Genomic DNA, 26,703 nt, shown 5'->3' with positions numbered 1-26,703 from the left:
ATCTTTCTTCAGATTTTACTGAAGAACACACACAAAACCAACTCAGTGAAAGTTGTGTCAAGCTTACCAAAGTCTCATTTGAGCCCATAAACACAACAAAATTACAAACTCAGTTACCTGGGACTGCTTAGGTGTTGAAAACAATATGAACAAAAAGACAGACTAAAAATCCCAACACAGTATTTAGGACAAAATTAAATTATTTTTTATTTCAAGGATATATCACAAAAAGCACTCACACTGTTATATACTTAAATGAACTCACACCCTACCACAGAAATCCCTCACTCCACAGGAAGATCACACCAGTGTCAAGCTCCAGGCAAGCCCCAAGGCAAAGGCGCATTGATCACAGCCTGACCAGTATCACAGAGTCACAGGATGGTTTGGGTGGGAAGGGACCTTTAAAGGCCACCGAGTCCAACCTTCCTCCATGAGCAGGGACATCTTCAACTCGATCAGGCTGCTCAGAGCCCCCTCCAGCCTGACTTTGAATGTTTCCAGGGATGGGGCATCCACCACCTCTCTGGGCAGCCTGTTGACCAGACATTCTCCATAACAATCCAGATTGTTCATAGCTGGTAAACCAGGTTATGTGTTTTCCAAGAGCATTTTATACAGAAAACATGACGAGAAGTGGAATAAACAGTGCATCGCGTGGGTCAACAGATATGTTCCCTTTCCTTGAAAAGCTCCAGGGACAAAAAAAATGCATGTTCTCTCTTCTTCCAGGGAATACTCTTGGTACACATAGAAAGCACAGATGTAGCAACTTTGATTTCAAGAGCACTTTCTAGGAACAGCAATCTCAAAACCCACAAGGTAGGTTAAAACTGCCACTGTATTTCATGGATGGAAAAAAAAAACCAAAAAAACAACCAACCACAGAATCACACGGACATTACTTGCCTCAAACTCCCTAGGGAGGTCTAGGCCTGGTCCCAGTAGGGATTTAGGAATTCCTACATCTGAGCAAACACCTCCTTGCCTCATGACTGCGAGAGGCCATTTGTCAGTCGCTGCTTCTGTTCTGAAGACTCCCTGCCCTCATGATTTGAGCTGTTTGATTTAAAAAGCAGGAGACTTCTGTCCCAGCTGGTGCTCCCAAAGCAACACACCAGCTCCATGGCGCAGTCCTTCGTTAAGATCTGGGTTATCCTCGCGGCCATATCCCCGTTGATAGCAAGAGATCGGAAATGATCAAAGTCGTTTCTGCCCAGTTTCCGCAGGCGGCGCGCGGCCGCCCGGTAGCACTTCCATGGCTGAGGTTCTATCAGCAGGTACTGGCACAGAGAGGAGAGGAAGGACAGGAACTCCAGCAGGCCACTGTCCCCATGATTCAGGTGGATCCACATGGTCACAGACATGCAAAAACCAATGTCAAAAGTGGAGCGGCCAAAACGGCCCAGGTAGGAGCTCAGAAAGGTCTCCCTGGCACTGGGGTCCATGATGTCCAGGTTGGCAAAGGATATGGAAGCAGGAAAAGGGCTGCACTGCTGAGCCCTCTCAATCAGCACCGGATCAATGTCACAGCACAGAAGGTTCAGATCCTTTCCAGCTGCAGGCTGGTCCAAGCTGCCTTCGCTCTCCTGAAGGCCAAGGAGATGCCTGTACAGAGCCACACTTAGCTCCTGCAGAAAGGAAAACAACAGGGGTTCACGGGGCCTGTGCTGCTTTGTTAACACATCACCAAACACACAGCAGCGAGGCACAAGCACCAGCTCAGAGCTTGCTCTCGATGAAGTTCAGAACAATAAGCTCACCAGCAATCCTCCTTTCTGTAGCAAAAAGCATCACAGTAGCCCTGACCACCAGAAAGTCAACCAGAGATTGGAACTAAGCCTGTATTGTCCCACACTTGGGGGTTTGCTCCAAAAACTAGGGGAAAGATGAGTTTTAGTAACAGGAATCTTGCTGGATATCCCCAACCAACATGGGGGTGACACTCAGAGCTATTTATAAGGCCTAATTTAGAGTAATAAATGTCCTCTGCAGCTAAAGTAAAAGACATTCCTTGACCATTCGACTGTAGCACAAGATAGTTAACATGAAAGCTTCCCTTCAAATTTCCTTTCACAGAGTGCACCACTGAGGGGAAAGCGTATTATTTTTTATTAAAGGAGATGGATGAAATTCCTGAGTGCCACCGGCCCAAGAGTGCAGCCACGCAGGCAGGCAGAGAGTGTCCTCTAGTGGTGAAGGGCTCTGCTCCTCAAGAGAACTGCACAGAGATCAGCTTTCCCTGACCTGTTTTACAAGTTCACCTGAAATAGGATCTGGAATGGTCCTTTAGAGAATGCCTTAGGGGAACTTTCAAACCTTCTGGCAGGGGGAAGAGAAACCATAGAAACAGCAGTGCTCTTGTCCCCAACCAGAATGCAATTTCATTCTGAATAAATAATTATTTCTAAGTTAATATATTGTTAAAGTTTCCACCAGAAAAAAAAAATATCTTTAAACATAAACACTGCACCAGCACGCATCATAGAGGCACGGATACTTCTGAATTACAACAGAGCAAAGCTGCCCACTGAGGAAAAGCCATGAGGAAAAAAGGAGAACTAGGTAAAGAAATAGAATGAATGAGAAATGGAAAGTTTTACGAGATTCACCAGCTCTGTCACAATATCTTCAAGAGCATGTGACCAGAATTTTAGTTTTAAGTTCTGTCTCATGGATAACTGATGTGATACTACATGATACCCAACAGTTTCTAGTTTCAGGCTTGTCCAGTTCGCCCGCTCTCAGGGCAGCCCTACAGCAGTTCTCTGGTGCTCAGGACATGCAGCAACCCAGGGCACTGCAGGCTGAGGCCTCAGTGGGAAAGAGGACAGACCTGCCAACACAGCTCAACCAACTCTGCCCCACCCCTGCCTTCACCCCAACCTTCACCCTCCTCTCACAGCAGACCTTTGGAGGAGCTTCCCATACACCCACACCCTCCTGACCCCCACAAGTCTCAACTGCACCCAAGTCCTGCTTTCCCACTGTGCCTTTCCCACAGGCTCACCCCTGCCACATGCTGCCACCCCAGCCCTGGCCATTCCAGGCTGTTCCATTGCTCCCCAGCCCCCCAGGTCAGCACTCCCCCCAGCCTTCCCCGCTGTTCCCCAGAGCCCCAGACCACCTCCCCCACCTCATCTTCTCAGGCTGCCCCATTCTTCCCCAACATCCCATGGGAGTGCCTCCCCCAACCTTCCCTCCAACACCACAGGCCGCTGCCTGCCCCGGCCTCCCCACTCAGCCCCAGTGCCCCCAACACTCCCCACCTTTCCCATCTGCCTCCCAACACCCCAAGCTCCTGCCTCCCCCAGTCTCCTCCATCACCTCACTACCTCAGGTCACTGCCTTTCCCAGTTTTCCCCACTGCCCCTCTCCCAGGCCCTCATCCCCCCCGCCCCCCCCCTTTAGCTCAGTGCCTTATCCTCAGTCTTCTGGATTGTCCCCCAATACTCTAGACAAGCACCTCCCCAGTCTACCCCACTGGGCCCCAGTCCCACAGACCAGCGCCTCCCCTCATTCTTCCTCCCACCTCCCCAAAACTCCAGACCGCTGCCTCCCCTCAGACCTTCGCAGTGCCCCCCAAAATCCCAGACAGTAGCTCCCCTCAATCTCACAGCCCCCCAGTACTCCCGACCACTGTCTCTCCGCAAGTCTTTCCAGTCCTCCCCACAGCCCAAACCCCATCCCAGCGTCCCCCCACCTCCAGACGGCTGCTCCGCGCTCCATCCCCCCCCCCGCTGCGCGCCCAGGCGCCCTCTTACCCCCGAGTTGCAGCCCACATCGAGCCCCAGCAGCGGGCGGGCCGCCGCGGGGAACAAACTCCGCAAGAGCCCGCCAGGCAGGAGGCTGACGCGGTCCTCGGGCGGGTGGAAGCGGGAATAGTTGGGGAAGTTGCCGTAGGGGGCAGCGCCAGGCTCCAAGGCCGGAGACCCCTCACTCGTGGGCGCCGCCATTTTACCCACCACCCGCGCGCGCCGGGCGGGACCCAGGTGGGAGCAGAAGCGTTCCGGGGAACAAAGGTTCCGGGCGGGGGGAATGCGCGTGTGCCTGCCGGCATCGGGGCGGGGGGCGACGGCCTGGGGAGCTGGCAGGGACAGGGATGGGGTCAAGGGACAACGCCACCCTCCCGCTGCCAACAGAGCAGAACAGACTCTCCTACTCCAACCTTTGCGGGTCACAGAATCCCAGAATCATCCGGGCTGGAAAAGCCCTTGAAGCTCCTCCAGCCCAACCATGACCCTCCCCCTGACCCCCCCCAACTGCCCCAGATCCCTCAGCGCTGGCTCAGCCCGACTCTTCAACCCCCCCAGGGATCCCGGGGACTCCCCCCCTGCCCCGGGCAGCCCATTCCAACGCCCAACAGCCCCTTCTGCACAGAAATCCTTCCTCAGAGCCAGCCTGACCCTGCACTGGGCAGCTTGAGGCCATTCCCTCGGGGCCTGGCGCTGGGGCCTTGGCTCCAGAGACTCATCCCCCCTCTCTGCCCCCTCCTGGCAGGGAGTTGCAGAGGGCCAGGAGGTCTCCCCTCAGCCTCCTCTTCTCCAGACTGAACCCCCCCAGTTCCCCCAGCCGCTCCCCAGCAGACCTGTGCTCCAGACCCTGCCCCAGCTCCGTTGCCCTTCTCTGGCCACGCTCGAGTCATTCAATGGCCTTTTTGGGGTGAGGGGCCCAGAACTGAACCCCCTCAGCGAGGGGCGGCCTCCCCAGTGCCGAGCCCAGGGCTCAGATCCCTTCCCTGTCCCTGTGGCCACACCAGGGCTGGTACAAGCCAGGATGCCATTGGCCTTCTTGGCCACTGATCCCTTTGAGTGGAAAGCATCTTAGAGGTGGATGCACAAGTCCGTGGAACCTGATGAGATGCACCCACGGGTCCTGAGGGAACTGGCAGGTGAAGTGGCTCAGCCACTGTCCATCGTGCTTGAGAAGCTGTGGCAGTCTGGTGAAGTTCCTGCTGACTGGAAAAGGGGGAAACATAACCCGCATTTTTAAAAAGGGAAAAAAGGAAGACCCAGGGAACTACAGGCCATGCAGTCCCACCTCTGTGCCCGGCAAGATCATGGAGCGAATCCTCCTGGAAACTGTGCTGGGGCAGGTGGAAAATAAGGAGGTGACTGGTGACAGCCAGCACAGCTTCACTAAGGGCAAATCGTCCCTGACAAATTTGGTGGCCTTCTATGACGGGGTTACTGGTGGATAAGGGAAGAGCAACTGACGTCATCTGCCCGGACTTGTGCAAAGCATCTGACACTGCCCCACACAACATCCTTGTCTCTAAATTGGAGAGACGTGGATTTGACAGACAGAGCACTCGGTGGATCAGGAACTGGCTGGATGGTCACACTCCAAGAGCTGTGGTCAACGGCTCCATGTCCGAGTGGAGAGCGGTGACGAGTGTGTTCCTCAGGGGTCGGGGTGGGGCTGGTGCTGTTTAACATCTTTGTTGGGGACATGGACAGTGGGACCCAGTGCACCCTCAGCTCACCAACGACACCGAGCTGTGTGGTGTGGTGACACACCGGAGGGGAGGGATCCACCCTGAGGGACCTGGGCAGGCTGGAGGGGTGGGACGGGCAAACCTCATGGAGTTCAACAAGGCCAAGTGCGAGGAACTGCCCGTGGGTGGGGGCAGCCCCAAGCACAAACCCAGGCTGGGCGAGGAGGGGATGGGGAGCAGCCCCAAGGAGAAGGACTTGGGGTACTGGTGCGTGAGAAGCTGGACACGAGCCCACAGTGTGGGCTGGCAGCCCGGAAAGGCCCCGTGTGCTGGGCTGCACCCAGAGCAGGGTGGGCACAGGGCGAGGGGGGGATTCTCCCCTCTGCTCCGCTCTGGGAGACCCCCCTGCAGGGCTGGGTCCAGCTCTGGGGCACCAACAGCAGAAGGACACAGACCTGCTCGAGCGGGGCCAGAGGAGGCCACGGAGATGCTGGGGGGGCTGGAGCCCCCCTGTGAGGACAGGCTGAGAGTTGGGGGGTTCACCTGGAGGAGAGAAGGCTCCAGGGAGACCTTAGAGCGGCCCCCCAGGGCTGAAAGGGGCTGCGGGAAAGGGGGGAGGGACTCTGGCTCAGGGGTTGGGATAGGATGAGGGGTGACAGTTTTAAACCGAGGGGGGAGATTTAGACGAGATCTAAGGCAGAAATTCTCCCCTGTGAGGGGGGTGAGGCCCTGGCACAGGCTGCCCAGAGCAGCTGTGGCTGCCCCCTCCCTGGAAGGGTTCAAGGCCAGGTTGGACGGGGCTTTGGGCAACCTGGGCTGGTGGAAGGTGGCCCTGCCTGGGGCAGGGGGGTGGGACTGGATGCGCTTTCATGTCCTTCCCAACCCAAACCACTTCATGGTTCTATTCTATGATTTTGTGTAAGAACATGCTGCCTGGGCATATCAGGACAGGCCAAAGAGGGATGGGTCCAGCCACCCAGGTGTCACTTTTGGCCCTGCCACCTTTGCTGTTTGCCCCAGCGTAGCATGGGGGCTCAGGCCTTGGGGAGAATCTTGGGGTCCCCCCTGCCCAGGGCACCTCACCCTGGAAGAACCGCCTTCCCAAGATGTCCAAGGTTTTTATCTCAGCTTTCACACTGCAGATGTCAAAATCCACCTGAATCTGGGCAACCCCACCTCAGCCAGCGCTTTCCCTACTTAAAAAAGCTTTTACAAACTTTTATAAAAATATTATTTAGACATGTATAGATAAATAACATACAAACGTTCTTTAAATTGCATTTTAGCATACGATTGCCCTGTGATTGCCCAGGCTCCCCCAGGCAGACAGCTGGCAGGAGGTTTTATAGCAGAAGAAAATGAAAGCTTGCAGTTAAAGAATTCAATGTCCCCTCACCCCAAAAAGGCCATTGAATGACCCAGTGCTGGGTGAACGGTTGGACTAGATGATCTTCCAGGTCCTTTCCAACTTAGATGATTCTGTGATTTTGTAATTGGCGGGGGGGAACGTTTTAGGGTCAAATTGACACAGGGAACCTGGATTTAGTTTTATGCCGGTTTTTTATCCCAGTATGAAGCGCAGAGGGCGCCAGGAGCTCAGAGATGCAGGTGCGTGACTCCTGCCCGAATCGGGGCCCTTGCGTTTTGTTCTTGCCATGGAAGAAGCGGGCAGGGCTCAGCAGGGACCCCCCCCACCGTGGCAAGGCTAGCGCAGAGTTGGCATCGGGCATCCATCCTTCCTCGGAATACCTCGGGCACGGAAGGGAAGGAAGGCAGAAAGAAGTGCAAAAGTAGATAAAGTTTTGCCCTTTTCCAGGCAGTGGAATTCAGGTTTTTTGAGGTCTTGTCTGACTCTCTCTGGCCGTATTTAGGGCCCCCAAATTCCTCTCCTCTTTGCTATATGCAGGGGGAACAGAGCGATCCCTTCCTCTTTCCAGCGTCCTTCACACCCTGATGAATCTTCCCGTCTCCCCCCTTGTCCCACATCCCTGCATCCTACCTCTGAGTGGTCCCACTTTGATTAAGCCAGATGAATTTCTGCCCTGTCCCTCAAGATCCGAGTGTTGAAATTTGACTCATCGGCCTTTTATCCCCTTTGTGGTAATTACAGGAAAAGTTAATGATGCTTTATGTGAACACCCATGACCACCTTGTTGTTTTCATGGAAATGCTTCACTTCAGTTATTTTTCCACAAATGCTGTCCCACAGCAGAGCATTACCCAGCAAAACGCAGGGCAAAATATTTTCTTGCTGCAGAAAATGCAGCTGTGGGCAGGAAAGCCCACACCGGCTGTACCACGCTGTTTAGCCACACTTCTTAGGAAACAAATCTCACAGCTGCTTTTTGGGCACAGCTCCTTCTGAAGAGCAGAGATCTGCTGCAGAAAGATGCTGCTGCTGGGATTTCTCTCCTCTGAGACCTCTGACAGCCTGGACTAATCAGTGCTTCAGAGCTGGTGGAGAGAGATACGAGTTTTCACCTCCCAGTGTAGGCATTAATTTGGGTCAGGTGTAACGCTCTCTGGAGGCATTTCTTTTTCCCATTGACTCTAGAGAAAGCTTAGTACGTCAGGCTGTTCTCCAGAGCTGCAGAAAATGCCCTCTGAGGAGGTGCCTTGCTTACAACACTTACTTACCCCCACTTACTTGTTTTTTAATCCTGTGGCCACTTAAACCAAGTCTAAGAGAGAGCAGGATCCTCACTCAAATTGCCCTTTGGCCCTCAGTTCTCAAATATTTCTGATGCATGATGCCTATGCTGGAGCCATGTGCATTTTATTACTTTGTGTAGGATGTTCCTTAGTCATAACCAGCGAAGGGACAGCCTGCTCTCCATTACAACTTTGAGCCATGCCACATTCTTGTTTATGTTTTCTGTTTTAAGGGGATGAAGCACCAGCTCTGCAACCAGACCTTCCTTCAGCTGCACGTCAGTAAAGAGACCTCACAGCAACAATAACAGTTTTGCAACAATTTATTAGCAATGTTCAGAGAAAATACAAAATCTTATTTACAATGAAATCATAAGAATGGCTGAACAAAAGGAGCAGGGGGATACAGAGCCAGGGTCTGGGTGATGCAGACCTCAGATCAAGGACATCCACATGGAGGAAGAGAAGCAGCCCTGCACCTCCCCTGCGCCGATGGTCAGGGAACCCAGGAGGAACATGCCTATAGCTATATCCCACCCCTAATCCTGCGTTACTCAGCCGCAGGAGGACTTCCACCTCTCTGAGCACGTGCATATTCCTCACTGCTTCAGTCTAGGTGCTCTCGGTAGGCCTGGCTTGGATGGACTGCAGGCCCTGGGGTCAGCGCAGGAGAGGGACCAGGACACATGCAAGAAGGGAGCCCTGTGGAGGGGCACGGGAGGGCAGCAAGCCATCCCCACTCGAGTGGTCTGGAGATGGAGCAGGTGCCATGCAAGCTTTTCCCACGCAGGAGCAGAAAGCCAGGACGTAGCAGCAGCTCAGGCAGCGGCAAAGTTACTCCACACCAGAAGGAAAAAGAGCAAGAGATCCAGAGTGGGCTGCAGATCCGTGTTCTTCTCCCCAGGTCTCGGGGTACGCAGGGCCAGTTTGGAGGAGTCCCAGTGCAGAAAGGAAGGCTGCAGAGCTCTGGTCTGGATTTGTCCTCCAGAGGAGGAGTTTTAGGACTATTTCAGAGTCAGAACTCATGACATAACTCCACACTCCCTCCTCAAAAGATGGAAAGCAGAAATACTTACAAGGCCTTTTACTGTGAGCAAAAAGAGGCTGCACAGCCAGTCTGCTAAGATATTTCAGAAGTGCCTGCATGGGTCTGAGCCAGAAAATTCTCTCTTTAAACTCTTACTTCATAAACTTTTAGGGTGCCTCCCATTCTGTCCCCTCTCCCAGTTCTGCCTGCTCAGCAATTCAAGGCCCTTGTTTCTCCTCTGCAATGCACTGCAGAAATCAGTGGGTCATGAACTTAATGCTGGCATCACCTAATAGTCTCCTTTATCCTGAAAATTATTTTGGCTTTGCCTTTTTTAATTGGTTCGGGGGGAGCTGTTAGGGAGGAAGGTTAAATGGAAGGCATCAGTGGTGCTCCTGTGTGATCCTGGACAAGGCCAGTGCAGCCACAGAAGGGCTGAAGCATTTTTATTCTGCACAGTAACTTTCCTCTGCCCAGCTCGGGGCACTGAACACGTGTGGCAGGAGGATACAAACATGTGAAGGGTAAAAGCCAGGGCAGCAGCAGAGGAGGAATGTGCGGTACGGAGCATTTTGGCAGAGCCTCTCTCGAACACGCAGGGATTGCTAGAGGCAGCTCAGTGACGCACTTGCCCTGGCATTCCCAGAGAGATTGAAGATACGGGTTTCTATCAGCAGCAAGGATCACTTTTTAAATAAGAGCAAAAGGCCTCTTATCTCCACCTGGAGCTTTACAGTTAGAAATTAGCCAGCTAATCCCCCAAAGAGGGGAATGTGAGCAAGGGGAAGATGGAAAGTTACCTGAGCACTCAGAGGTATCCAGTGCTCTCACCGACATCCCCATCCGGGGGAGCAAAACTGGAAAATGGCCAGAGGAAGAGGCGATGTTGGTGTTTGCTACAGAGAAGTGCCCATTTTGAGCAACAGACATTCACCCCGGCCTCAGTGTCTGGGTAGTAACCACTTAGGACCATTACTCTCAAGAAACCGAGAGAATTTGGTGAAGGCATCAGATCCTCATGATGGGTCACAGGATCTCAGCCGCCCATTTCCCACTTCCCTGGGTTTGTACAGGCTCTGAAACTGGGCCTCTTTCTTCTCTTCTCTGCCAATCACCCTTACATGGGATCACAACCCGCCCAAGTGAAGAGCCACACTTCAGAGAGAACTGAAGATGGGTGGGGAGGTGAGCCCACAGCCGATGGTCCTGCTATCCCACTCTGGGAAGAAAAGAAAGGACACACTCAGCCCCATGGCCAGATGCAAAGGATACAGAATTCTTCCTGCAGGGGCATTAGGGATGTCCTCAAAGAGGCTGCACGTCCTGAACAACAGGTTCCCTTGTGCCTGGAGGACTGATTGCTGGGACATCCAGGCTATGTGATCCTATGCTCTGCACTTCTAAAAGCAGACACTATCAGGAATATATCTCTGCAGAGGCCACAAGGCTCCAAATGAGTGCAGGAGAGAAACAGGGGGATGAAATTACTTCCCTAGCCTTCCCCCTTTCTTCAGCCAGTTTTCCTGCCAGGATCCCAGCAAAATTCCCTACTCTCCTCCCCTTTATTTTATTCTCCCTTTGCAGAGCTGGTCTCAGCACTTCAACACCCCATGATATGCAGAACTCAGACAGGCAACTCTGACAGCCTCTGGGGAAAAGATCACCTTGGGCTCATGCCTCCCGGTCTCTGGTCTGGTTTGATCTCAGTAGGAGTGGAGGGAGCAGAAGAGACATAACACTTAAGCCCTGCTTTGCTTTCTGGGTCACAAAGGCCTAACAGCATATATACAAGCTGCATAAGGAACCCAGGGGCTTTGCTCAGCTGACTGAATGGAGCCTGCTACTGGGCCAGAAAGGGGGGGTTTGTTTTTGTTTGATTTTTTAAACCCTCTTTTCCTCCTCTTTTAAGGTTTATTTTAAACACTTGCATCTTGCCAGCAAAGAGAAGATACTGCCTTGCTGCACTCACTCCTGGCTGGAGCCAAAGAACTGGAGGAAGAAGGAGAAGATGTAGATGATGTCCAGATAGATATTGAGGGCTCCAAAGATGTATTCCTCTGGGTTCAGTGAGTACCGATGATTCCCCATCAACATCTGAGTATCAAATGCCAGGAACTGTGAAGAAAGAGTAGGAAACCCAATGACATGGAGATCTGGCACAGGGAGGTAAGAAGTGCTCTAATGACAGGAGTTCTCCCAATTGCTTCACTGTACCCAGAACAAAAATGCAGCCACTTTTTAATGGGCTGTAACTGCAATTTAAAAGCTCAGAACAATGCACTGCAGAAAGTGCAACCTTCCCCTTCCTTCATTTTGCTCTTCATAGTCAAACCCTGAGCCCAGCCGTTACTCCAGGCCTGCTTCCTTCATGCTTCATCCATCCCCAGTGTGCCCCAGGATCAGCTCTGGAGTAGTTCTCCCTGCTCTTCCTCAGCCAGCCCCTGTTCCCAGACTTCCCCCAGTTATTTGCAGACTTATTCCCAGTTATCTCCAGTCTTCCCCCAGTTCAGAAACACCTGCCAGGGAACAAGGTGATCTGGATCCAACATGACAGCGCAGCAGCGGCAACACCAAAGCAATAAAGAGCAGGAAACCCCAGATCCTGGGCAGCACTGCAGAGGGGAGCAGAGACCTTCCTGAGGTACAGACACGCCTGAGTACAGGCCGGATTTTACCAGTGAAGCCATCACAGTGGGAACCCCCTGCCCAGCCTGCTGCAGGGACACAGCACTCACAGGAACAAACCTGAGCTACAGGGTGGGCTGCGTGAAAACCTGCGCCTTGTCGCATGACTTCAAGCCAAATATCTTCTTCCATCTCGCTTTTACTCCCTCTGTTAATGTAGCCTGTGACAGACACCTTGGCACGGAGCTCTTCAGGGCTGGCCGGGCACCTTCACCATCACCTGGGGTCAGCTGGCACCTTTGCCCTCCCCAGTCATAAAAAACAACTGATCTCCCCAGATGCTGTCAGGCTGAGCTGAGGTTCTGACTGAAGTTTATGGGGCAATTATAAGATGTTTAAGCTTACTTGTATTTTACAGAACAGTCTTTAATCATGAATCACAGAAGAAATATCCGAGCTCACTTGAAATGACTTTTACAGCTAATAAGAGCAGTTGAGCAATTTCATTTATTCACAACATGCCCAATAGGCACCGCCTTGAACCCCAAGGCAGCCCTCCTCTTGACCCCCACCTCGAGGTAACACCAAGCATCTTCCCAGCCACCTCCCACAGCCGAACGGTGAGCGTGGCACTGCTGGGGCTTGCTCTGGGAAGAGGCTCACGGGAGGGACAGCGAAGGAGCACTCGAAGGAGTGAATCAAGCCTTTGCAACTTTCCTTTGGAGGAGCTGCCCAGCTTCAGGGCTTTTTCTGCCTGCAATGAATCTTCCTAATGCCCCTTAATCCCAAACCACAGCCTCTCACTCTTCCTGTACCTCAGTTTTAGTGAAACTCATACCCAGTCCTTGGCTCACTCCACTCAGCCAGCCACGACTTGACTTTGCTCACCTCTGCAGCCTCATTTCATCCCCAGTTCCCTTTGAGCCCTGCGAGCCAGCTCCCACGGATGTGCCAAAGCTTGGTCTCTGCTTTTCCCACTCCAGAGATGCCTCTTTGCCCCATCCCTACCCTGCTTTCTGCTGTTCACACCTAGTGTTGCGCATACAGCATGAGTTTGCCAATCACACCATGCTCAGCACCAGCACTGTCACGTACACCAGCACCTTCTCGGGACAGGGCTGAGGTCACTGCAGTAATTGCTATTCATGAGCCATTTGAAGATGTGGAGCTCTCTACAACCCTGCGACTCACTCTTCTCCCTTCCCCAAGCACCCTGCAAGGCTAAAAGCATTTAATCCTTCCTTAGTTGCTTATTTTTCCTGCCAGCACATTCCCAGGCCCCATGACCAGCACCCACTTACCATAGTAAATATAATGGCACCAAGCAGAGCGTAGATTGCGTGGAGCCAAGGGACCTAAAGGAAACACATCCATCAGTCAGTGCCTGGGAGAAAACTGGTTAATTAGGACTTGACACAGGGCTTAGCTCTCATGTGGAGGATACAAGTTAGGGAAATTGCTCTAATAGCCCAGGATGGACTCACACCACTTCCAGCTCCAACACAGTTTCTGTTGTGGACCTTTTCATGGCAAAGGATAGGTCACTGTGCCTCAGTTTCCCTTTTGTGACCATTTGGCTCATAAGCTTCTAGATCACGTACTTGTGTTTCCAAACAGCCTACAGCACCACAGCTGCTGTCTCTGTGGAAAGGTCTTAGCACTGTCCTGATGGAAACACATTTTGCAGCGGCTCCAGAAGGTGCTTATTTGCCCAGACAAGGCTGATCCCACTGGAAGAAACACAAAATGCTTCCAAGAGCCAGATCCAGCTTGAATTAAGAAGCAGAACTTCAATGTGTCCATCCACTGGAGTCACAGCAGGAAATGCACTGGAACAAAGACCAAAGCCCAGCCCCTGCTTGCTGTGGCACAGTACCACACAGTGCTCATGGAGAAGGTGCCTTGTGTTCCAGGAGAAGGTGCCCACACCAACTGCTGATTCAACCCAGAGCTCGAAGCCTGCCTCCCCAGATAGACAAGCTCATTACAAGGCTGCCTCAAGCTATGCTTATCTTGACAAGCTGCAAGATAAAGAGTAGTTGTCTCAACAGTTTAATGGCAGTGGCTTGGCGCTGTAAGCTGGTTTACCCTCACGTTTGCACAGGGGAGAGGTGGAACTCAAGCCAAGACAATCAAAATCCAAGCTCCTGATTTTGGAAACACTAGCCTGTGTATTTGTCCATCATCAGCCCAACTCCAGGGCTAGTACCAGTGGGAGTATATTCTGCAGGTCTGGCCCTTAAAGTGTCTCTCAGGTCCCTGGAGAAGCCAGGTGAGATGTGAAGGGTTTGGAGGTCACTTAAAGGCTGCTGTGATCAGAATAGCTGGGTGCCTTCGCCTTCAGCACAAGCAAACGTTCAGGGTGATCAGTGATGGCTGCACAGCCCCACACACCTTCCCTCTTTCATTGGCATCTTCCAGGGTCTGTCGGGCTCTTGCCTGAATGACGACTCTCCTAATGAAACACTCTTGGATGGAGACCAGACACTCTGTACTGCCACGCCAAACCCTCTATCGGCTGTAGTCACAAGCTGCTCCAAGATTTCAGCTGGGCACAGCTAATGCCAGCTGGAAGGGGCTGGGCCCGTGCCAGAGGGGCTGGCAGCAGTTGGAGGAGCGATAAGGTGGTCACTCATCAGCAGGACTTGCCCCTGGGATCTGAATCACCCTCTGGAGGTGCTTATTTCTGAGAAATTTGAGCCTTGGGATTTAAACACTGCAGGACGTTGCCTGGTGTTGGTGTGAACACAGCCAGGTCTGGCCAAACAGGCACCCCACGGCACTTGTCCAGAGTCCAAGTCCTGCCCTGAATTTGGGGCAAGGGCCCTGCATGGGGCAAGGCAGCGTTTTAATGTGCTCACTACCCTGGTTTTACTGGAGGGGAAACCGAGGCACAAGCAGGTGGTATGACCTGCCGTGGGGTCACTATACAGCTCCAGGAACAGAAGCAAACTTCCTCAAGCCCCAGGCCAGTGCTGTCCTACAACCTGATATCTGATTGTACAACCACAAGGCAACAGCCACCTGGTCTTGCCTCTCCTTCTGTTGGTGTTTCTGCACCTTTTCAGAGAGCAGGCTGGGACACCCCTCTCAAGCCAAGTCCTGGAGTTTGCCCGCTTTAGGCTGATCAGCTCCCAGCCTTGCACCAGCACTGGTGGCACTGGGCGAGGAAGGGCCCCAGGTGGTTACTCACGTATTGGTAGGGCAGGATCACAGCCAGGATGATGCCACCGAAGAAGAGCACCATGAGCATCACAAAGAGGACGCCCTGATAGGAGGTGAAGTCAAACTGCAGAGGCAAAGAACATCACGTTACCCGTGTCCACAGGGAGGGACTCTCCAGCAGCACACCCGCCCTGCTGTCACGTGGCAATTGCTTCACCTGCATCCCAGGACCTATAGCCTGATGCCCATCTGCATGGCACAGAGCCAGACGCTTACCACGTCCCCTTTATTGCCACGGGCAAGAACCCAGCACCCATCGGGTACCTGAAATCCAAAAGCCCATCGTACACGTTTGTGCCAGTGCCCTTCTGTACCCCCTTACCCTCATCTTCCAGCCCCTTCTATACCCCTGACACATCCCTCACCCCAGAATCTGTCCTAATCCTCCTGTAACCTTCACTTCGCACCCCAGCACCCCTCAGGTTGCTCCTGCATCCAGAGCCCTACAGACCTGCCCCTTCCCACCTCACCCCCAGCACTGCCTGACCCTGTGTCCTACCCCAGGGAGATTCTTCTCCCAGAGGAACTGATCAGCACAAGCTCACCTTGGTCTGGAAGCTGAAGATCGTGACAGACAGACACACCAGGGCTGTGATCCCCAGACACAGAAGGACTGACTTGGTGTTGTAGTAACTGCAAAATTAACAGCAAAACCACTTTTCAGTGTTTCCCACAGGAATGGGTAGAAGGAGAGATTAAGACAGGCAGAAGCTTAGCAGAAATGTACACAGAAAACATGAGTCCTAGGGGCACAAACAACACTGAAATGATCAATGTCCCCCTTAACGTAAAGAGGGGAGGATAGAAAACACTAAAAAATACTAGATGGGTTTTCCTGCTGCTTTAAATAGAAGAGGGTAGGCAGGAGGGCATGTCTATGCCTTCTGGGAACTCATGAGCAGCTAAGATGGGGACTTACTATACAAACCTATCTGTCTGTGGACAGATGGAGAAGGGGAGGATTCATACTAGGAATAGAATGACAAATGTCATTGCAGCACAACGAGGAATCAGAAAGCTGCAGCCACTCTTACGCTACTGATGTGCTCGTAACGGGGGGCTGGGGCTTGGAAAACCACAGGCAAAGAGGGATTTGAACAGGTAGGGAGACCGCAGGCTTCGGTTATAATTTTTTTGTATGTCTGACTACTGCTTTTGGTTACAGCAACAGCCCTAAGAAAAGCCAGTCCCCACTCTCCCCTTCGGTTTGATTGGAGGGTGATATTGCTGGTATTTTCCCTGAGTTGCTGAAGCTGCTACTTTCTTTGTCCCCAGCACCCATCCATCAACTCCCACTGGCTCATCTGCCTCATCACCAGGGACCCACGTGAACCAGGGCCGATCTTGTGAGCAGATTGTAACAGTAAAAACACAAGCTGTAGACTACAAAAAACCTGAAACTGCTGGAAAAAAACTCCTCGTCTCACTCCGGCCCCATCTGCTAGCGTGCTGCTTCGTGGGAAAGGTGCGATCACAGTGTGTGGCAGCTCCCTATAGCCCATCCCTGCAGGCGCTGCCTTGTCCCTGGCTCTCTAGTGCCCATCTGTAGGATTCAGCACAGCCAGGAACTGCCCTGTGCTGCCTCGGCTGTGCCAGAGAAGGAGATGTCACCACAGGCCTTGGAGAGCTGCTTTAAAATGTATTTTCAAAAGGGAAGGTCGGGCCTTGTGTGGCTGCTGGAACAGCTCCAGAGAGATCAGGTGGCCCATATATTTCAGAAGTAGGGAAGGTTTTTTTGCAGGAAAAGACAGGACATAGGACCAGAAGACATCCAGAGACCACGTGCTCAGCCTACCTGGAGAGCATCCCAGTGAGATAAGCCATGGAGAGTGTCTGGGAAGGAAAGAGAACCACATTACTTCTGCATTCATGTCCCAGGGAGAGACACGCAGCAGATAAAACATTTCAATTACAGTGATAAGTGCAGCGAAACCTCTTAAACAGATGCTCAAGAGAAGCAATTTTTGCATAGTTTCTAATCCTCCAGTGATTAATATCCACAGGGCAGGTTAAAACGAGGGCAAGCCACCGCCCTGAGAGCAGTCCCACCTCTCCATCCTTCTACCCCTCTTGCACAGGACTCGAGCACCCTACCCCAGCTCCCATCACCAATCAGCCTCCACAAGTTTGGGGTTTTTTTGTGTTTTTTTTTTTTCTTTTTTTAAACAGAGGTTCCTTTCTTTCCTGCTTATCACACTCTAGTTCAATTACAGCTCCTCAGCCCAAGTGCAGGGCAATTAGAGGATGAAATTTCTGCAGGAATCCAGACCAAACGTCTCTCCTGCTTGGTGCCATTATGAAACCCACGCTGGCTGCAGGGGCAGGGCAGATGCTGTCCAGATGTGCTACTTACAAAGATGCTCAACAGGATCAGATTCCATGGGAAATACCTCCTGCAAGTGAAGACACAGTGGCTGGTCAGCCCTGCGATGCGGAGGGCAGAGGTAGACAGCAGCGCTGCACAACAGGTTGCGTAAGACGTGCCATATAATTAATGGCCTGTGCAGCAAATGGCAGGGGTGGTGCGAGGGGACAATCATCCCGTTGGGAATGAGAGTGCATTTGGGGTGCTCCTAGACCAAGAGAGTAAACGTCCCCATGATATTCCAGCAGAGCAGCCAGCAGTGCCCTGCTCTGCTGAGAGCAGACCACCATCCCCTGCAGTATTTACTAAAAAGAGTTTGGAGCTGCACGGTGATGCAATATGCTGCAACATAACTTCCTTGCCAGCTGCAACTTGACTTCAGCTTTTAATGCTGGGTTGCAGCAACCCACAACTGCATCAGGCCTGAAAATACAGCTGCCACCTCAGTCCCTACATCACTGCGTCGGCGTGACCCCATCCCATCTCCGCAACATCGTTGGTCATGCTTGAAACCAGAGGAAAACATTCATCCTTTGTTTTGTGGGGCTGTTTCAAAACCAAAAGGAAAATATTTTACCTGGGTCCAGAGCAGCAAGCAAGAATCAAGTAGGTCACAAAGAAAACAGCACTGCAAAGAAGAGAAAAAGAGCAGTTAGGGAGGAAAAACCCAGGTGTTGTGTGGTGAAACAGGAGAGAAGCCTCCAGCTGACAGGTTTCAACCGTGCCAGAGATGAAGCTGGGTAGGAATTAGGGCAAATTCTGCTTCTCACTGAAGCCGTTTTCTGCCCACAGCTGCCTGCTTTTTGACAGTCCCCAAGCTGGGACAGCACAGACGTCCCTGAAAAACCCAAAGGAGAGATTTAGGGCAGAGCAAGGGTAGCGTTCAGCTCCGGGATAGATGGAGCACCCACACGTGTTCCTTGTTGACACCTCATCCGTGCAGGAATTACTCATACGGAGGTGGCCAGACTTTGCCCCTCACTTCCAGGCACTTCCTGGCTTGGTGGGATCAAGGCATCCTGCTGGAATTCCAGCAGCACTTAAGCCAAGATTCACAGGGCTGGCAAAAGCGACTTGCCTAAGGCCAGATGGAAGGTCTGTGTCGGAGAAGGGAACTGGTCCCATGTTACTGCCCCAGTAGAAGGATCCTCTGAGGTCAGTGAAGCTCGCAGACCCAAGCCTAATATGCTGTTGCACAAGCCATCCCCGGGTCACAGGAGAGTTATTTATCTCACATGACTTGACCCTTCAGCAAAGTAAAAAAAAAAAAAATCCAACAGCTGAGGGATGGTCTCCCTCTGCTCTGGATGTCACGCAGCCCGGGTGTTTTTCCACAGTGCTGATGGGTTATGGCACAGTGGGAACCTGCTTTCACCCAGCGCCTGGGGGGGGGGGGGGGGGCGGGGGGGGAGCAGCTTCCAAGCATGCCGATGGCTGCACGATAGCCACTCACCTTAGGTCTAATAAATGAACATGACGGCAAAACCCACGGGCCATGATAAACGCACCAGAGATAAACCTGAGCATTGCTCTCCCACGGGGAAACCAGGAAAGCGGGAGTGGACACGGCTGAACAGATGGAAAGAAAACAGGGAGGGAGCAAAGAGAGCCGCTGCAGTTGTCCAGCTCCCTTGTTGCCCATCTGCGCTGCTTTATTCCCTCTGAGCCATCAGCCCAGCAGTAGGAAAGCACCCTAGGGCACCCACTTTTATTTTGCAGAAGTGTATAGAGAGTTGGGGGTCTCTGTGTATGAAGGAGATCCAAATCCAGATCAGGACAAGCGATTGGAGACGCTGGGGTGGAGGGAGGGGTTGGCTCTCTGGGACCTGAAGGGACAGACAAAACTGAAGTCCCTCAGGTACACAACTACCCCCAGCTGGGCCAAGACATGTTTGCTCCTACTGAAAGTCAGGAAGAAATAACTGCTAACTGGTCAGTGAGCTGCAAGAGATGAACCCAAAGGTCAAAGCATGGACCTGAACAGAGCTTGGGCTCGTCTCCCTGCAAGGCATCGCTGCTTCTCCAGTCTACCAACGGGCCAAGGAGAGCACGTTATTTTCCCTTGAGGTCAAAGAGGCTGATGTCAGTTCCCTTCTATTACTGCTAGTTTGGATCTTTTTTTTGAAGTTATATAAGCTGGTGTCTCATCTCCGGGCCTTGACACATTTCATGATTTGGGTGTGAACTAATTAAAGCCAAGTTCACAGAGCCTTGTTCACAGACAATTGCATCGCACACTCTGCCTGCTTAATTAGCAGCACTAACACAAGCGGCATCCAGGAAACGCACGGGAGCACAAGCCTACGCTGCCTCCAAAATGACCTTTCAGACCAGGCTCGGCTAACGAACGGCATCCCAAACTCTGGACACCGACAGCAGCTCCGTGATGAAGATCCAGACACGACAGCCCCGCTCCAACACGGCCAGAAACATCCAAACACCTCCAGATGCACCCACCCCCCGCCCCCTTCACTGCCTGCACCCCTCTTCACACCTGCTGCTTATCAAGGCGTGGGATGTGAGCCCAGGTGACCTCCCCGCATGCAAAGGGACAAGCCCAAAATTAAGCCCCTGAGGTACCCTAAGCACCCTTTCAGGTCTCCCATTTGGGTTTCCGCACCGTTTTCCTGGAAGCTGCTCCCTTTCACCTGGTTTGCTCTGCAAGCAATACTCATGTATTTACTTTGACCCCAGTTTGCAGAGACCCTCTTTTGGAAGGATTTGGAGGTATCCATCTTCTCTCATGTCTCATTTAGCTGGGATTTTCTATATTCTCACCTCAGGAACCATTAATTTCCCCAGCTTACCCTGCACATGTATCACATGCAAGGTACAAAAGTGTTTGAAAAGTGTCTCCACATCACCGCAGCCACATCCAGAGCTGTTTGGACCATGCATGGCCACAGGAGAAGACAGAGATACTCACTAGGAAGCCCAATACCAGGCAGAGTGTGTCTGAATGTACCCCTTGACCGGCTCGCTGCAAGACAGAGAAAATGAATGCTGAGCAGAAAGCATGAAAAACCCAATCATTTCACAGTTTGCTGCTAAATTAAACCTGGGAACATGCACAGGGTGATGCAGCACAGGGTATGTGAAAAAAAAAAACAAACAACCCACACTGAATCTACCCAGCAGACTGACCAGCTGGAAAGAAATTCAACCTGTCAAGTTGGAAAGACAGCCCCACTGTTATCAATTACACAGTCGGGCTTGCTTGGGGAACGGCCGCTGCCTTCTCTGAGAGGTGATTAAGGAGCTGAAATCCTCAGGCTGACAGTGATTCATTATTTATTCTGGAGGCAACGTGAGCCACACATGCCCAAAATGCTCAGTCATCTGAGCTAGAGGCAGCTGCTGCTCGAGTGTGGGGTATCTGCTTCTGCAAGGGGAGGTAACTCAGCCCCTGAAGCTGAGGTAGGCTGGGATCTGATGGCCTTGATAACTCCCAAAGGAAAAATACAGCAGTTAATTTTTAAGGGCAAGCAGCCTGGGCCTCTTGGCTGGGGATAGCACCCAGAACGGACAATGCACCATCCTGAGGACGTGCAGGAAAGGTAGCAGAAGTACTGAAGGACCTCTCGAGGTTCTCCCAGTTTTGTTTTTCTATTGGGGCACACTGGGAAAAAAAAAAAAACCAAACACCTCAGGTATCTACATAACAGACAACACCCCCAAGTAACAGGTAATTCAGGATCAGGTCATACACTGGACAAAGCAAGCATTACTGCTACACAAGAGACCTACCAGAAGGTGAAGAATGCCACAATAACAAGAGTGACCAAGAGCTGGACCATCAGGATGGCATAAACCTGCAACGAGAGGCAGCCCGTGGGTGACCCACAGACCCTTTGCTTCCCACCCAGCCCAGGGAAACCAGCAAAGCCATTGCAGCCAGGTCCCTCCAAGGCTCAGAGCTGCTCTCCTGCCTTCACAGGGGAAGGCTGAGCCTGGAGAGACTTGCCCCTTACCTTCCTGATGAACACTCTGCGCACATTCCTGTCATCCCAGCTGAAGGTCGTGAGCATCTCTGTGTCCCCTGGGTACCCGCTGCTGCCATAGCTCGGGCTTGTGCCTGAAGCAGAAGCCAGACAGATCAGCTCCCGCCACCCTGTCCCCTCCCCAGCTACAATAATCTGACCCCAGTGATTGACTACAGCTCAGGAGGCCCAAATTTCAAGGTTTTCTGGTTGCATTGCAAAGCAGAAGCTTGCTGGGGTGCATTCTTCTCCCTTCCCGCTCCTGAATCTTGTCAGGACCATCTCCAAGAACAGAGAGGGGAAACCACTTCTGCAAACTCCAGCACAGCAAGGACACCAGGGGCGATTCCTGTCGCTGTAACACCGTATCCTTAACGGCAATTAGAGGGCTCGCATCATATCCTCGCTCACCTTTCACTGAATATTAAAGCATCCCCCAGAGGAGCTGTGACTCAGCACCTCAGTCATTCCGTCAGGAGCTCTGGTGCAGGAGGATTCCCTCGCTGCTCTGTAATTGCCTGGGCTTAGACGCTGTCTGCATCACGTCTTGTGTCAACACTGTGCCCTCTCCTCTGAGACAAGCTGGTTACAGCCAGCTTTTCTGTACGGTTCATCCCCAAATCTGATTTCTGTGCAGGGAGCCAGAGCATGGTTTAACAACAAGCCTAAACACAGGGGAAACAACTCCAGGGCTACTGCTGAGGGTACCTTCCCCCCACATCATCGCACCACACAACCCGGCTCTGCTTTGCTGAAGGCTCTGTAATACAAACTCTTGGTGCTGGGGTTTCCCTGCAGATGGGCAAGGGGGAAGGCTGGACCGTAAAGCATCAGTTTGCTCTGTAGCCTGAAGGGAGATGGAGGGAAATATTGGAAAACTTCTGCCTGCGGGGAGGCGACTGTGCCACCAGCCAGGGGTGACGGTAGCAGCTAGGACACTGCAGGGCAGGCGGCTGCAAGGAGAAACCTGAAGCAGCAGCTTCTCCCTGCTAGGATCAGCTGCACAGATTAGATGTAAGAATCAGCCTTCTCCATCTGCTGAACCTCATGCTCAAGAAAAAAATAAAACAAATACTGAAGCCTCAGTTGCCTTAGCACATCATTCCCTGTGCTATTTGCTTCTCTTGCAAAGATCCCCTTCCACGTCACTAACAGCCCCCCCGCCTGGGTTTCCTATAGAATGAAAGCTTATGAGATGACACCAGCTATACATTCACACCCCTGTCTGTTTGACAGATGCCTCCCCTCCTTCTCAAAGCTTTTTAGCTCAGTGATACTCAGATCATTCAGGCAGGTGGAGGAAAGATCCTCTGCAGACACCAGGAAAGCCAAACCCCAGGTCCTGGTCCTGGATTTCTTCTGTTTTACTGGTCAAAGCTTCCTTGCTTTTACTGCAGAAGATGCCCCTGGCAGGAAATAAATCTCTTGTGCTCTTCTCGTGCCTAATAAATCTCTTGTGCCTTCCTCTACGCCCCAGTGGAGATGAAACTCCTGCAGCGCATCCTCCCTGCATTTCTGCGAGATCTATCATCGCCGTGCAGGGCTGAGAGCACCTGAGGCCCATATCCCCGGGACGCTTCAGTGCCTCCTGCGTCAAAGCAATCAAGGCATCTAAACACCAAATTAGACGCCTAAATGCCTCAGAGGAATGGAGGGGGTTTCCTCCTCCCCGGCTGGTGTCCCCAGCGCTGGTCACCTCCCAGCCAAGGGCCACATCTGAGGCAGCAAGATAGTGTGTCCCAAGCTCATTATTAAAGGAAGCAAAACACAGACCCCTTCTCTCTAGCTACTTCCACTCTCATATAAGCTGTCAGACACAGCCCCGTGGCACATGTCCCCCCTGACCCTGGTGCAGGAGCCCCAGCTTGCAGCATGGCTGAGGGCAGGGAAAGGGGAGAAGGAGATGACAGAGGAAAACACCATCAGGGATCAGGGCACAGGACACAGCTGCAGGGAGGAAATCCTGCCAGGCTCGTCAGGGAGGGGACAAGAGGTGACACATCATCTAAACAAGTCCTCCGGGATACCCAAAATACCCATTTGGGCTTTACCTATCCAAAATTCATCATGACAGCAGAAAGACCCAGACGGTTGTTAGAGCAAGCTGGAAGGTTATTTATCCCCTCTGTTTCCGACCACTGAAGGCAAATGAGAATGGGAAAAGTCTGTGAAACCATTGGAGTGTGCGGGCACACACATCTCAGAGGAGTTAAGCTTGTTCTTTCCCCTTCCCTAAACATCTCCATCCCTGCCGCGGCAGCCGTCCCCGCCGCATGGATCAGGCAGTCAAAGCACAGCAGAGGAAGGGGACCGAGCAGAGGGAGAGGACTCAGGAGTCGTTAAACCCAGTCCCTCCAGCGCTTGCTCCAGTTCAAGCTGTGCTGACCAAGCACTTGGCCACCCCAGCAGACTCGCTTGCTGGCCACTGCGTCCATCCCAGCTTGCCACCACACAGCCGTTCCCCTGCCCTGGGCACAGTCGAGTCTTTGTCCACTTGTCACAACCAAGCAGAAGCCACGCGCAGCACCCAGGAAAGAAAAGCTGTTTGTTTGCCGAGGAGTCGGCCACCCAGCCCAATGCTGGAACAATTCAGCCTTCAAGGCCAGCCATTTTAGCCTCCCCTGGCTCTGACCACCAGCTCGTAGCAGCCAGACATCACTGGTGCCGCGACGCTGATTTTGCCAGTTCAGCGGCTTCTTTGAAAGCCGGGGTTGAGCAGGAGCTCGAGGGGGGGCTGCTGCCTGCAGAGCTGGGAGCATTGTACCAGGACTCTCCCCAGCCCTGGGAGGTGGCGTTGCCCAGCTGGGAGAGGGGATTTTTCCCATCCTGGTAGCGGGGAGGAGAGCAGGGATGGAGCACTGGCGTTCAGTCCCACCTCAGGAAGGCAGTGCGGTCTCGTGGTTGGGCTTTTACATATAGATCCAGACTTATATGGCTTATAGCTACAGCTTTGGGGTGAGCTCTACCATGGACCAAACTGGGACCACATCCCTGGTTCCCCTCTTCCCTACCAGCCTGTGGGGGGAATCTCTGCACCCCTCTACCCCCTCTGCCAGGGGCTCACCCTGGGTACAGCCACAGAAGGACTTACTGGGGTCGACATAAGCCCAGCTGGGGTGAAGCGGGACCGATGGGGGAGGAGGGTAAGCACCAGACTTCAACCCTTCTCCTGCCGTCGCCTCCTCATAGGTCGGAGGAGCTGGTGGAGCCGTGGCATTGTCCTTCTTCTCCCCTTGCCCCTCAGAGTTGGGGGGCTTGTTGTTCACAGAGAGCTGCATGGGAAGGAAGGGGACAGGGGGCAAAGAGGGAGATTAGAATGTAAAAACAGCACAGAAACTGCCCCCCCAAGGAAGGAGCATCCCCTGATTGAGTGAGGGAAGAGATGAGAAAACACCTGACATGTTAAAGGGGATGAAAAATTACAGGCAGCTGGGTCTGAGGGGAGACACAGCCTTGCCCAGCGTCCCCCATGTGCCTCAGGCTCATTTGTAACACTGGAAAACATCCAAATAATTCTCTGGTTTTCAGCCTACTTCTTTCTAAATTTCCCCTTAAAAGCGCTTTTAGTTACTGGGCAGAAAACCCTGAACTCCTTCATTTCCACTTACACCCACATCTTTCCTAGCCCCCAAGAAACACTCTGGCTTGGCCCTCCAACTTTTTCTTCTGGCTCGTTTCTCTCAGCCCATCCAGAGGCTCAGCCCTGCTGCTTTCCATATTTTGAAGGTGCAGCTAAAGGACCCAGGATCCCACATCTTCAGACTATGAAATCCCAGCAAAGAGCCAGCCTCACACCACCTGAGAACTTCCTTCTCCTTGGGAACATTATCCACCTAACCTTCTAGATCTTTGTCATCCTGGGATAAGTTATGAGCCTGGTATCCTGCCCTTGCTGCCAAAGAAGGTGCCAGCTCAGCATCTGGGATAGCAGCCCCCTGGATCACGGGGGTGTGGGGCTGGAACCACAAAAAGTCCAAAATGAAGCAGACAAAACAGCCCCACAGACAGCGCAGCTCCTGTAAGGTCTTAAATTAACAGGTCTTTGAAAATAAAGCCCGGGTACCAGGCTGGGATGTGCATCACGAGCAGATCCAGCTGCATCCAGATAACTGCGCCACCTCCTCTGCCAGCTCACAGGGACTGTCCTCGCCCTGTCCTTCATGGCAAGCCCTTGGGTACAGGGTGGCCAATATCCTGAAAAGCCCCCAGAGATACCCAAGGAGATACAAGAGGGATGGTGCTGCCTGTATCCAGGCATCCTCCTGAATCGTTGTCATGGCAACGGTGCACTGAGCTATCATAGGACGTGTAACCCCCGCCTCCCTGGTCTCAGAGCATTGAGAAGTTCCAAAAATCCGGAGCTCTCTGGACCAGGAAGGAGGTGCTGAGGTGCTCAGGGCAGGTGCTGGGTCCTGACTGCAGCGGGCATGGATGGGGAAGCACAAGCACCCCGCTGAGCTCCCTGGCACCCAGGATGGGTGGAGGAAACGGCCACAGGTCCAAGAGCAGGGTTGAGCTGCATGTCCAGCCCCAGGAAAAAACAGCCCCCAACCCCACAATGACACAGCCCTCCATCCTCTTCCTCTGCCAAAATCCTCCCCACCGCAGGGGCCGGCACACCAGGCTGTGCGCAGGTACCCAGCTCCCCCCTCCACAGCAACTGTTTTATTCCTTAAATCCCCTCTCTTCAACCCTCCTCCCCCCTCTGCACGTGCAACAGTTACACAAGCAGGACGGACGCATCATGCCAGCGCTGGCCTCCCACCTACCTTCCCCTGGGTCATGGCTCCTCACTGACGATGCTGCCGGACCCTTGGAGCAGCAGCAGGAGGGAGGGGGCCGGAGCTGAGCACAAACCTCCTCAGCGGGTCCCTTCCACCCGCTCTCCCGGGATGTCTCGGGGCTGGCTGCAACCGCCGCAGCCTGCGCTGATGCCTTCACCTTCTAGCAACATCCACGGAGCAACGGGCGCTGAGGGAGGACCGTACCATTCCCAGCCTGCGGCACAGGGGGAAGCCGGGAAAGAAACGGCTCAAACAGGCGAGCGGCCACCGGCACCGATGGGGAGGATGCCCCGACACCCCGACCCGGCACTGGGGAGGCAGCAGCAGGATCCCACACCGGGGATGGGGTGGGGACCAGCTGCCCCCGAGATGCTGAACTTGGGGCTGGGATTGCGAAGGGGAGGGAGAGGCGAAGGATGCTTCGCCGCAGCATCTCCCTGCTGCTGTGTGTCAGAGCCGACTGTGGGCCAGGGAGCTGCGGCTTCCACAGGCCCCGCTGCAGGCGGGCGCAGCAAGGAGGGCAACGATGGGGGGCAGAGGGGAGAGCATGAGCTAAGCTCTGTAGCAGGAGAGCCGGAGGGAGGAATCGCACACACGGCCCTGGCTCC

General features: G+C 53.0%; 2 protein-coding genes across 2 annotated transcripts; both read right to left on the bottom strand.

Moving 5' to 3' along the window:
* Positions 1 to 220: 220 nt before the first annotated feature.
* BCDIN3D (BCDIN3 domain containing RNA methyltransferase) lies at positions 221 to 3,956 on the bottom strand. The gene is made up of 2 exons (XM_074929577.1): positions 3,765 to 3,956; positions 221 to 1,631 (listed from the first exon to the last, which is right to left on the bottom strand). The coding sequence occupies exons 1-2, from the start codon at positions 3,954 to 3,956 to the stop codon at positions 990 to 992; spliced, it is 834 nt and encodes a 277-aa protein (XP_074785678.1). The 3' UTR covers positions 221 to 989.
* Positions 3,957 to 8,400: 4,444 nt separating this feature from the next.
* Positions 8,401 to 26,287, bottom strand: FAIM2 (Fas apoptotic inhibitory molecule 2). Its single transcript, XM_074929655.1, has 12 exons — positions 26,081 to 26,287; positions 24,403 to 24,583; positions 21,303 to 21,406; positions 21,079 to 21,143; positions 20,258 to 20,311; positions 17,909 to 17,959; positions 17,320 to 17,359; positions 16,762 to 16,799; positions 15,512 to 15,599; positions 14,935 to 15,030; positions 13,043 to 13,096; positions 8,401 to 11,231 (listed from the first exon to the last, which is right to left on the bottom strand). The coding sequence occupies exons 1-12, from the start codon at positions 26,093 to 26,095 to the stop codon at positions 11,082 to 11,084; spliced, it is 936 nt and encodes a 311-aa protein (XP_074785756.1). The 5' UTR covers positions 26,096 to 26,287; the 3' UTR covers positions 8,401 to 11,081.
* Between the last annotated feature and the right edge of the window lie 416 nt (positions 26,288 to 26,703).

This window comes from Athene noctua, chromosome 30 (assembly GCF_965140245.1).
Source record: "Athene noctua chromosome 30, bAthNoc1.hap1.1, whole genome shotgun sequence".
NCBI lineage: Eukaryota > Metazoa > Chordata > Aves > Strigiformes > Strigidae > Athene > Athene noctua.
This window is presented reverse-complemented; position numbering and strand designations above follow the sequence as displayed.